Source organism: Canis lupus, chromosome 4 (assembly GCF_048164855.1).
Source record: "Canis lupus baileyi chromosome 4, mCanLup2.hap1, whole genome shotgun sequence".
NCBI classification, from domain to species: Eukaryota; Metazoa; Chordata; class Mammalia; order Carnivora; family Canidae; genus Canis; species Canis lupus.
In genome coordinates, this window is record NC_132841.1 from 4,327,993 (window position 1) to 4,340,870 (window position 12,878).

Below are 12,878 nucleotides of genomic sequence, written 5' to 3' on the forward strand. Positions count from 1 at the left end.
ACCTTTTAAAACCATGACAGACAGTTACAATGAGGACAAGTTTCCCTGGTGTTTAGTATAGGTAGTAGCTCATGGGAGAGTGGCCCAGCTAGCCACTCGACAACCCCCACTTAAGGTCCAGGCCGCAACACCATGACAGGAAGTGAGGTCAACAGGAGCAGGTGGGAAGGCAAGGCTTTGCGGGAGGGATGAGAGTTCTGATAGGAGGCGCCAGCACAGGACATGGCTCCAGCAAGGACATGCTAATACAATGCTGTGGTGGTGACAAGGCCCCGTGGTACTGTAGTGAGGATACAAAGGGCCACATGCAGAGGGGACCATTCTAAACTCATGTTTAGAGAAGGAAAAATGCCAGTTGGTGAAACTTCTAGATCCCCAAAGAATGTCACAAGGTAGCTACAAAGCAAAAATTATGCTTCTAGGATGCCAAAGACTAAAATTGTCCCATCACAATGTGCCCCAGTCTAGCTCATGACTGCCAGAAGACTCCTGTGGGAAATTACAAAGAAAATACTCTAACATGTAAGCATTGTTCTGAACCATTTAAAAGAAAATAGACTAAAATGTGTCACAAGGGAGGAGGAAATGAAGGAGTACCAGTGCATCTCATTGGCCTAGAAGGATTCACAAGATGGACACACACTCAGACCAGGACTCAGGGGCTAAGGGAAAACCTACCTACCAGCTAGCAAGCATGTCAGCAAGCCAGAGGAATAATGATGGTGACCCTGAACTCACCCTCAACTGCAGTGTATTAGGGAGGCATTAATTTACTGTTGGTCTGTTTTCTCCTCTCTTTAGAATCCAAGCTATTAATTCGAGTGGGTAAACTCTGGATAGTTATTTACTCTACAGAAAGGTCAAAGGAGATGCCACACAAATGAAAACTTAGCTTAGAAAAGACAGACAAAAAGGAAAAGGAACTATTCTATATTGCTATTACATCATTTTACTGACTCTCTCTCTCTAAAGAGTTTTTGCAAAGCATAAACAGATTTGGAGGAGTGTATTCAAGTGTTAACACCCAATACTACAGATGTTTGTTAAATGGTTAAATTAATGAATGGGTAAAATGAGAATCCTACTCTGAAGATAACTGTTATATGAGTTGCACAGTGTCCCTCAAAAAGATATTGCTGAAGTCCTATCTCCCAGCCCTGGTACCTATGAATCTGATCTCATTTGCAAATAGGTCTTTGTAGATATAATCAAATGAAGATGAGGTCCTGCTGGGGTACACAGGATCCTTAATCTAGCATGACTGATGTCCTTGTAAGAAAGAGAGAAAGAGATGTAGAGACAGATGCAGACGGAAGAGTGATGCTACCATAAGCCAAGGAATGAAAGGGGCTTTCTGAAGCTGAAAGAGACAAGGAAGGAACCTGCTTTACAGGCTTGGGAGGATGCATAGTGCTGCCAACAGCTTGGTTTCAGAGTTAGAGCCTACAGAATCATAAGAGAATAAATTTCTGTTGCTTCAAGACACCTAGTTTATGATCATTTATAATACAATCACCAAAAATGAGGAGGAACAGATGATTGACAATTGGCTATAATCAAGTTCTCTGCTTTTCCCTAATAAAGCCAATTAAGGGAAGATATGGACTGTTATGGAATAAAAGTATTAACTACAAACACAGCAACATAAGTTCCTTGAGGCCAGGACCCTACCTTATACATCTCACTATCTCCTGAAGTACCTAGCAGAGGGTCTTGCTCATACCTGGCACTCATATATGTCTGTTGAGTGCCAAGTGAATCATGAACAAGTGAAATGAATGGATGGTTTCCACATATCTGTGCTTTCAATGAGGTGCCATAGGTATAACCCACACAAATTTATTACATATAGAGGGCACAAAAGTTATTTGAAACTAGTCCTCAGCATGAGTGATGCTCAGCTGCAAAATGTTTAGAAGTTCTTCCAGATTTAACTAAACTAAATTTAATTTAGACCCAAAATGAAACATGGAAGTTTGAGAGGTGTGCTGCTGGCTAAACATTCCATATTCTGTATTTTGATTCTATAATTACTGTTTGGAAGGAAGAATGTTTTTCCTTGTGGAGTCCTGAGCATTTCACAAGATTTATTTGCTAAACTGTCTCCATGTGGTAAGAAAGGTAACAGTGTGTTGTTACAAAAATAAAAATAATTTTTCTTTGCAGATCACGAACCAAAGCATTCTATTTCTTTGCCAAAGCTGAACCTTTTACCAAGTTCTTTCATTAGAGTTTTGCTGGCGTGGTTTTTAGCAGGATTTTTAAAAAGAATTCATGAACAAGCTGCAAATGAAATTCTCTTAATGCTCCCATGGCCAATGACATAAACTTCTTCAGATTCCTAAGTACTTCAGATGTAACTTGGCTATAAAGTTTTACAAATCCCCATGCATGGCCATAGCATGTGTAGGCCACAGACTTTGCACAAGTTGGTAAACACGATTTTCCTCTCACCTTCAGCATCCAGCATTTTGGGAATATCCAGGTGCTTCTCTGCAATTTCCATGGCCAGGTTAATATTTCCTATTGGGTCATCCTGCATGAAAAACAGCACAGCCAGTTTTTGAAAATGTCTCTTGAAAGGAATTATGAATGATGTGTTTTATTACACCTCATTTTTAGGAGGCAACCTTTCCATGCATGTAACCATAACAGTACAAGTAATTTTTCCCAATCGCTTCAAACATTTAGAAAAACACCAAAAATGATATGAACCCCACACAATCCATGCACACTCCATCCAAATCATAAAATGTGAGCCCAAGGTTTAAGAGGACAACTGCTTTGCAGACAGGAGTAAAGCTGTCAGATACTTTCTCGTGGACTGGAAAGAACACTCAAGACCTCTGAGCTGTTTTCAACTCTACTGACAACATTTCATGATTCCAGAAGAAATCATGAAACCTACATTTTTCCAGATCTGGAAGGTGATCATGGAGAATATTTAGTACAATGCTTTTGTTTTGAATATAAGAAAATTGATGGGTGAAGAGAAGGCAACATGCCAGTTGGTGAAACTTTTAGATCCCCAAAGAATGTCACAAGGTGGCAACAAAGCAAAAATTATGCTTCTAGGATGCCAAAGACTAAAATTGTAAATCAAAAGTAGGAGGAAACTTTTGTTCTTAAGATTACATTGATCTTCACTGTAAAATTGGTTAAATATATACATATATATTTACATACAAATATATATATGCTATAATAAAATAAATTTAACCAAAATTCTGAAAAATTTAAAGACTTATTTAACATTTCTTGTTTTGATCCACTTCAGAGATCATTATGAACCTGAAATGGGATGGGGATTGGAAAGATAGATCAATCAGAAAAGGAATGTTAGTCCAGGGATGGCTTCAATGAATTTTAACATCAAAGCCATATTAAATATTTTAGAAACTGCAGCCCTTTGCAGAAAGTACATTTTAATACGCTGAAGCAATTTCAGAAGTGCAGGCTTTCACTCATGAGGGCTCAGTGAAGAAATCCAAACAAGCTTCCTGGCCTCACAGAATATACATTTTTTCAAGTAAATGTTTCAACAAAGCATTCCATTAGAAGCAGCCATATGATAATGTCAGGTGTACCTGCATATTTTATGCATATAATTATAAGCCCAAATTGCTAAGCAAAAGTCTTTCTGTTTTAAATATATTAGAAAAATTTTAATATTAAAAATAGATTGATTCTGAGACTCTGGGAATCTCATCTATACTGTAACAGAGAGAGATAAAATGAGGCAATTAAGTATTTCCTTGGCTCAGCTACTGGCCACGAGACCTTGGGCAGATTTCTGAATCCCATACTTCTTTCATTACTGGGATAATAACAATACCTACTTCATCACTGCATTATATTTCACTGTGCACTGTCAAGACTGAATGAATATACATGTATATGTAACATACACATAATAATATGTATATGTAACATACATATTAATATATAATATACATACTAGAATAGACTAATATACATATATAAGTGTGTGATATATCCCTATGTCACATACATATTAATATATGATACATACACAATAAATATATGTATTTATTCATAACAGAATCTAATCTAGAGCTGTATAAGTATTAACTGCTATTGATAATTACCATCATTTCTCACTCATCTTAGCCAATTGCCACAGGTCTGTTGACCATTTGTAATAAAAATCAACCATTATAAAATGCTAATGAAACTAGTTCGATCTAGAACAACCCCTTCATTTTGAAAATGAGACAGAGATTCACTGAAAAGATATACACCATCTCCATGTTTGAGACATTCCAAAATAACTCCAGAATAAGAGCATGTATGCTTTGAAAAGTTGAGGAACCCTGGCAACTTTCCATTACAGAACTGTAGGATTCATCTTTTCATACAAGTAAATTCTTTTTTTTTTTTTTTTCATACAAGTAAATTCTTGATGAGCTACCTTGTAGTCATCAGAGACAGGCTAGGAAGTGAGGTGATGAGCAGGTGACAACTAAAAAAATGGCAAAAGTGACCTCCTCCAACGACCATGCACATCACACAGGTGAGGGCAGCATGCAGCCAGATTCCACACCAAAACACAGCAATTCAATGTGAACAGCCAGCTGAGCACAGCAGCAGCTAGAATCATCAGTTGTAGGAATGTTTTTGGGGCAGACAACACTTTTAGTCCTAAATCTTTACATGTCATTATTTCTAGGGCCGCACAGACTGTCTACCACAGGATTGAGAAGGAGCGTGAACAACTTTTTTCCGTCATAGATTACATTTCTAAACTACTGTTTTAGAGAAAGAATTCTGAGACTATTTGAAACTTAAGCACGCTGAAGCTTAAGCTTACAGAGAGAATTAAAATTTCCTCAAGTTGCATTTTCTAAAGAGAGCAAAACCAAAACCTTTCCTTTTTAAAAAAAAATCTTTTTAAAAGATTTTTATTTTTTTAAGTTATCTCTTGACCCAATGTGGGGCTCAAACTCAAGAGATACATGGCCCTCTGACTGAGCCAGCCAGGTGCCCGCAAAAACTCTTGGCTAAAGCTACAACTAATATCATCAATTGATAGCAACATAATGATAAAGTATCCCTTGTGTGAGAAGTAAGTTAATCAGTTCTGAGTAAAAATGTCTGCAACTAAAACCTTCAAGGAAGGTAAAGGGAATTTAAAAAGAAGGCTAAGAGTATTTGAACCTCTCTCTCCCCCTAAAAACCATATATGTCCCCTTCTCATGTTTACAATCTGGGAATGTAAAATCTCTAAGAAACATCAATAAAAACCTTCACTGTAAATCAAGCCCAATCAACATGTGGGCCAGAAGGGTAACTTAGCCTTGGGTCCTGTCCCACCCTAATTATTTAATATTAGTAACTAATTCAATATTAATAGAAGTGTTTTCCTGGCTGCCATTTCCTTCTGCCTGGTGTGCCAGGCTAGCTGGGAACCTCGGCCAGTGGCAGCTGGTATTTGAGTGAGTTCAGTGCTGATGTGCTCATTTTCAGAATGATGTGCTGAGGGGCAGGGTGGACACTGCATGCCAGGCCCCCAGAATGACCTTGTTAAGCTTTGAGTAGTCAATGAGGTCGGGCCGGTGTCTGTGGATGAGCGCACAGAGTCCAAGGCCATCCTTCCAGCTGCACAACAGTCGAGAAGAAAGGGAATACATGTTAATAATGGAGAGAAAGTAGCAGCAAGGGCATGCCCTTGGTCAGACAAAGGACTGAAATTTGGGACACAGTGTCCTGCTATCTGACTTAATGCACTTCCTCCCTGACCCAGTGACCTTCTGATCACTTCCTTAAACATCAGTCTTCTTTCCAGGATCTTTCTAGGGTCTGCTGAACTCCTCTTCATTTACAACTTCAGGCCTACCTTTGCCTGGGACTCCTCCCTGTCTCTGGGCCCCTCTACTCCATCTCTGCTTTCCTCCCTGGTCCCGATCCCCTCCTCCCTCTCTGGAGTCTCTAAAATGGACCCTATATTGGGTCTGCCCAATAGACACAAGGATATCTATCCTGAAATGTCCAGAACACACTCCCCCCAAGATCCTTAGTACACTTAAAAAGTCGCTATCAGCTCTCAGGTCTTCCTGTGTCTTTCTTCACAAGGTTCTTTACATGTTTTTAAATAAGGCAAAGACATGTAAACACCCGAGGGACTCAGCAAGGAGGACCTGGATTCCCAGTCTGTTTCCCCAGAGACACTCAAGCCAACTGTTCTTTAGAAAGCCCCAGGCTTTGAGCTTGCCAGTTCTGACGAGGGGTTCAACGAGGTCTGGGAGTGGGGGTTCTGTTCCTCAAAGGGTCAGGGGGAAGAAAGAAACCCAAAAGCCCAGGGCTACACAGCTCATGTGCTTGGGCCAATCTTGGGCCCAAGGAGGTACAGCAAGAAGGTCAATGAGAAGCGGGCAGGTCTGCAACTGGTTGACTTTCACACTGGCAGGATTACCTTCTCTTTCATGATTCCTTATATCCTCGAGACAACATGTCATAGGAACAGAGACGTTTTCTTTCCCAGCTTCGTACACTCAAGACCTGGCTTAGTACTTGGGATGTACTCTATAATATTTGTCTACCCAGAAGAACCTCTCCCATTTTTCCTTGTGGCTCATCCTCACCCTCCATTTTGCTGACTATCCATGATGGCTAGAGACCCATTTATATTTCTGGGTAAGCCACCATCTAAAGGGTGAAAATACAGACAACTCTTTGCCTCACAAATGATAATGACAGAAAACCTGCATGATGAGGAACCCTGGAGCAAGGACAAAACCACACTCAGAGTATATTTAGGTTTCATTCACGCAGGTTGCCATCATGTTACACACGTGTTTTCTACTTCTCTCAAATCCCAGCACACAAAACTGGCCAATGCATTGTCTTTCCCAGTGTAGACAGGACATCGGAGGAACATGCAGACTCTGCCTTGGCATCCTTCTCGCTGAGAAGCCACACCAGCCACTCCCACCCCCACCCCAGCACCAGGTGAAGGCCACAGTGAGGCACATTCCTACATCCCCAAATTATGAGGACGTGTTAGGGTGCTTATCAATACTATGCTGTTTTACCAGCACCTCAAATCTTAATCAGATGGGTTCCCCAGAGAGATCTTAAGCATCAGAGATTCTATAACCTTGGTTCCACTGCATCAGAAAACACCTCTCAGACACAAGCTGGAACACACTGGTGTAAGTGACCACTACCTTCCAGCCATCTGAGGACTCCAGTAATAACAGAGGAATCCCAGAGCCCTGGTTGCTCACCTGGTGTGGAAGTTCTGGATGTTCACATTTCTGTAAGGGGCAGTTTTCCTCTGACACCAAAGCAACAGACCTTCTTTCGCAGAGGTTTCTGTAATAAGGGCCAAAAAAAAAAGTGTCCACATGGAAGAAATACTCACTACTTCATGCACCCAACTCCTAGTCACTTTATAAAGAGACCTCCCCGGGGGCCAAAAACCAAATGTATCATCTCTTCCCATGGTCTCTGCCAAAGGGCAGGAGCAGGACACTGCTCCCAGGAACTGACTTCTGATGACACTGCCAACGCAGGAGCAACTGCAAGTTATGGCATCCTGGATGTAAAATCAGACTTCAGGGCACCTGGGTGGCTCAGTAATTGAGCGTCTGCCTTTGGCTCAGGACATGATCCCAGGATCCTGGGATTGAGTTCCGCATCAGGCTCCCCACAGGGAGCCTGCTTCTCCCTCTGCCTATGTTTCTGCCTCTCTCTGTATGTCTCTCATAAATACATAAAATCTTTAAAAATAAATAAATAAAAGCAGACTTGAGGGATATGGGTGATTTACCATTTGTTTACATGAAACTAAAAAATCTGGGTTGTTTAAGACTTCACTAACCTGTCACTCGATTCACTATGCTCTTAGGTCAATGGAATTCACAGAAGCCAGTGTGTCTCAGATTTACTCCCTTATGTGGTGATTTTTATAATACTGAAAGGCTTTTATGAGTGTCTTTCAGGTTTGGCCACTTGGGTTTTGACCAAGTAGAAACAACAACAGTCCCTTCCCCCCCCCCCCCCCCCCCGCCCCGGTAACCATGACAATGTGCCACTCAGATGTCCTGCTGCTGGAAGCTTAAGACAAGCTGCTCCATGCTGGATGCACCCCTGCATTCCCCAGAGGCCATAACTCCTCATGCTGCTCCAAAGACTGGGTATGAGGGGGCACTAGAGCTGGGCCATTTCTGCATATGTAGGGCTCCTCTGGGAGCGACCATGGCTTAAGGGCTCTCCATCAGCCTCGCTGAATGGGTCTGAGGGTCCCATCACCATTAAGACCCTTCTCCCTGCAGCCCTCCTGTTCCTTCTTCAGCACAAGTGTTGGCCAGCTGCACTAGCCTGATGGCTCTCTCAGCCATTTCTGGTTCTTCACAGGCATTTCCCCCAACAAATCTTCTGCATGTCTGTTATGGACTGAATATTTGTGTTCCCCCACTTCCCTGAATTCTTATGTTAAAGCCCTGACCTTATTTAGAGATGGAACCTTATTTAGGCCATTATGGTTAGATGAGGTCATGAGGGTGGGGCTCCCATGATGGGATTAGTACCCTTCTGAGAAGAGACACCGAAGTGCACACTCTTCCTCTCCCTCTGCCACGTAGGACCTAGCAAGAAGACAGCCATCCACAAGCCAAAATGAAGGTCCTTATCAAAAGCTGACCATAATGACACCCTGATCTTGGACTTCCAGCCTCTAGAAACATGAGAAAATAAATTTCTGTTGTTCAAGCCACTCAGTCTACGGTATTTTGTTATAGCAGCCCAAGCCAACCAAGACAGCATCTTAATACTCCTCTGGCACTGGCTTCTTGGACCCAAAGTATATACACATCCAAACAGCCCCTCCAAACCACTCCCCAAATCTAGGATCCTGCCTGTAAGTAATTGTTAATTCAGAAAAACCCTATAAACGTGTGGACTTTTGACTAACAATGGGTCCTGGTCTTCCATTTTAGTAAGGGCTTAAAGTTGATTTTTTTTTTTCTGTAAAAAGTATTCTGTAATTATTTATCTAAATTGTCCATTCTAGTCAGACTTCCCTGTGTCCCATAATCCAGTTGAAATAAACAGATTCCCAAACTTTCATGTGATATAGGACTAATGTGAATGACTCCTATTCATGTCTCTTCTCCAGAAAACCTTATTAAGAAAAACAACTGAAAGTTCTAATACTTTATTCAAATATTAACTGATAGAAGTTTTCAAAAATGGAAAACTTGTTTTTCTGCCATGTACATAACTGCCTGCCTTTGGCATCCTGACTGATGTAATCAGTAAGAAATCATACATCAGGAGGAAAGAACACACTGCATTTTTTATTTTTTATTTATTTTTTAAAAAGATTTTTTTTATTTATTTATTCATGATAGTCACACAGAGAGACAGAGAGAGGCAGAGACATAGGCAGAGGGAGAAGCAGGCTCCATGCAGGGAGCCCGACGTGGGATTCGATCCCGGGTCTCCAGGATCACGCCCTGGGCCAAAGGCAGGCACTAAACCGCTGTGCCACTCAGGGATCCCCACACACTGCATTTTTTAAAGTTTAAATGAAATTTAGGCTAGAAAGGTAAACAGAGGTGAAGTTGATCAATAAAATCTCATAACTGCTACTGGAGTTTAAATTTGCGAGTCACTGAGTAACACCTAATTTCTTTCTAAATATGACTGGATGCTCTTAGCTGATAGACATCAAAGTATTCTCATTTAATTGGTTAATCTAATAAAAAACAGACTCTTTCCCATCCTTTGCCCATGTTTGGCTTTCCTAACCAGGCTAACAAGGCTGTGCCTACTAGGTACCTGGCTGTGGTATACCCCAGTCTCCGTAAGGATAGATTAAATCTGGAACTCGGCCATTTGGTGCATGCACACATACATCCACACACAAAACCCTGGTCGTGGGTATGAAAAGCATATCCTAAAACAGGTAGTGTCATTTATCATTTCATTACAGAATCCCACCGGATGCTCCAAGGAACCCCACCTGCACACATCGGGACCACCCTCATTAGCAGGCATATTAATCTCTCATTTTAATTCCTGGAAGAAATCCATCATTCTGTTGAAGGAGATTGGCTCCTCAAAGAATTCAATCATAATAACAATGTCTTTTTCCACATGATACACATTATTAAAACAAACTAAGGTCATTTTTCTATAGACTTCCAGAAATAAAGTGAGGTTGTTAAGAAATAATTCCAAAAAAGTAAAATAAATAAAATAAAAATGTAAGTTAACCAACTACTTCCTGAAAGACATCTACTTAGAAGAGATCTAGTACTTTGCTAATCAAATTTCCACTTTTGAATGTTTAATTTCTTAGTCTTTTTGAAAGCAGATTAATGTAACTTTTATTGTGGTATTTCATAAAATATTGTGACTTGATTATCTTATTTTGGGCACATTAATAATCATTTTAGGGAAAATGAATAATGGATAATACCACTCACAGCTGCGCTTGAAACAGAAGTTAGTTCTAAATTAATATTATCACTAACTTAAATTTTGTAACCAATCAGAAAAAACCTGAGGTCAAGTTCACCTCTGTAATATTTGTGGGAAAAGGATTCACTAGTCTAGCAAATGCAACAGCGTGAACAGGATTTTTACAAATAGTATTTGTTCTTTAAGGTGGACTCAACTGTTTAAATATGTAAACTTGGAAGTTTATAAAATTGGTAAAATCATTACAAATTACTGTTTTTCCTTTAATAAAGCAAGAACTTTTAAGAAGCATCTTGTTATTTTCACTAGAGTGAAATGAATGTACTTTAATAAAAGTACACTGTCATGAAAGTTTTCAATTTCATACTGTTTATTAGTTCAAGCTGGCTGTCATTTCTGAGCCTGAATTATTGAGATTTTAATATCATTATATCTAACTTGGATTTTTAGATGACACAAATGTGGCTTCTGTGCCAGAAGGGAATAGTCTAAGTGGGTCAGAAAGTCCCTTATGGGTAAATACTGTAGGCTTCATGCAATCTGACACAACAGTAGATAAATTATTGTTTTTTAATATTTGTTGGTAACATTACTTAAAATGACTAGCATCAAGGGGTACTCCATACTCTGGGCAGATTTATATACAACACCTGCCCAATACCTCACCATTCAGTACCCAGTTACCTGTTAGGTGGTGCAAAGGTACAGATAAGATGCTGACTGGTTGGACAATTCAGACTGCCTTTAAAGAGTCCTACAGCTATACATTTTGTGATTTGAGGGCTAAATTGGCAAAGATCTAATTTTAAGAATGTCAATTTGACACTTTTCAACAGTGCTGAATTTATCAAAATATTTAGGAGTACAGTAGGCGTAAAAGACTAAAGATTTTCATCTTCAGTGGCAGTGCCAAGGACTATGATTCTATTATAGTGACAGAACAGTTGTTAGGCCAAAAGATACAAAAACAATAGAGATTTTATTAACAGATCAAAAGAGATAGAGACAGAGAAGAAAGGAAGGTAGGGAGGGAGGGAGAGAGGGAAGGAGATGGGAGGGTGAATGAATGAACTCAGATTTCAACTGATTGTTTTTTTGCACCTGGAAAAAAAAATGTTCCAACTTTGAGTCTACAGAACTGTTATAGTTGGGAACCTACTGGTATAATAAGCAATTAAAAGCTCAAAAAAACCGCTCATTTTAAAAACCAACTTCTGTTCTGAACATGTGCTCATCTTTCCAAAACGATTCCACCCCCATGAATGAAACAGTATGGCTGGGGTCTTTCCCATACAAATATAAAATCTGTGAAAACCCAACTCCCATAGCTTTCATTAAATCATGTAAATGACTGTTCAATTTCACAAAACCCTATTTAAATTTTACTTTAGAAACTCAATTTACAGGGGATCCCTGGGTGGCTCAGTGGTTTAGTGCCTGCCTTTGGCCCAGGGCGTGATCCTGGAGATCCGGGATTGAGTCCCACATCAGTCTCCCTGCAGGGAGTCTGCTTCTCCCTCTGCTTGTGTCTCTGCCTTTCTCTCACTCTGTCTGTCATGAATAAATAAATAAAATTAAAAAAAAAAAACTCGATTTATAAATCCCTCTAAGTATCATAATACAATCAGATTTTCAACCATGTCTTTTACCTTCAACTGAGATATCCTGAATAGCAAAGCGAAGGATAATGGTCCAGATCATACCCAGTGTCATCTTTACATTGCCATCCACAATTTCTTTAGAAAAGAAAAAACAACAAATTAGTGTAAAGATAACATAATTAGGACATAAATTTTTCCTGTTACTTGTACATTTCCCGTAAGTTTTTACGTCAGAGCTATTGGAAAAAATACATAGACATACAAAGACCAGTTTATGTTTTTAGAAGTGTCACAGTGGGTCTGGTTATACAATATTCATAACCAAATGTCTCTGGTTTAAGTGAATTCTGAGTTAATAATAAGCACAAATCTTGCAAACACATGATCACTGAAAACACCCCAAGAGTTTCTTTTTTTTTTTTTTTTTTTTTTATTGGTGTTCAATTTACTAACATACAGAATAACACCCAGTGCCCGTCACCCATTCACTCCCACCCCCCGCCCTCCTCCCCTTCTACCACCCCTAGTTCGTTTCCCAGAGTTAGCAGTCTTTACGTTCTGTCTCCCTTTCTGATATTTCCCATGGCCAACATGCATATGAGAAAATGCTCTGCATCACTTGCCATCAGGGAAATACAAATCAAAACTACAATGAGATACCACCTCACACCAGTGAGAATGGGGAAAATTAACACCCCAAGAGTTTCTGAAGTTTAAAGAGTGGAAAGGCCAAGGTTCAAAGTAACCAAGTATGGAGAACTTGGTTTCACCTTGCTTCACTCATTTTCATCCTGATCCTTCCAGCACCTCACAGGTCTCAGCTCTTGT

The 12,878-nt window shown here is 40.0% G+C and overlaps 1 protein-coding gene across 2 annotated transcripts in view; it reads right to left on the bottom strand.

Annotated features, from left to right (window-relative positions):
- ACTN2 (actinin alpha 2) overlaps positions 1-12,878 on the bottom strand; it is a 66,755-nt gene that overhangs the window by 25,496 nt on the left and 28,381 nt on the right. For both annotated transcript variants that reach the window (XM_072822982.1, XM_072822983.1), the window contains exons 4-7: positions 12,099-12,185; positions 7,248-7,335; positions 5,541-5,619; positions 2,455-2,536 (exon numbers count right to left, since the gene is read on the bottom strand). In XM_072822982.1, the coding sequence (XP_072679083.1) occupies positions 2,455-2,536; positions 5,541-5,619; positions 7,248-7,335; positions 12,099-12,185 (336 nt within the window). The remainder of the gene's footprint in view (positions 1-2,454; positions 2,537-5,540; positions 5,620-7,247; positions 7,336-12,098; positions 12,186-12,878) is intronic.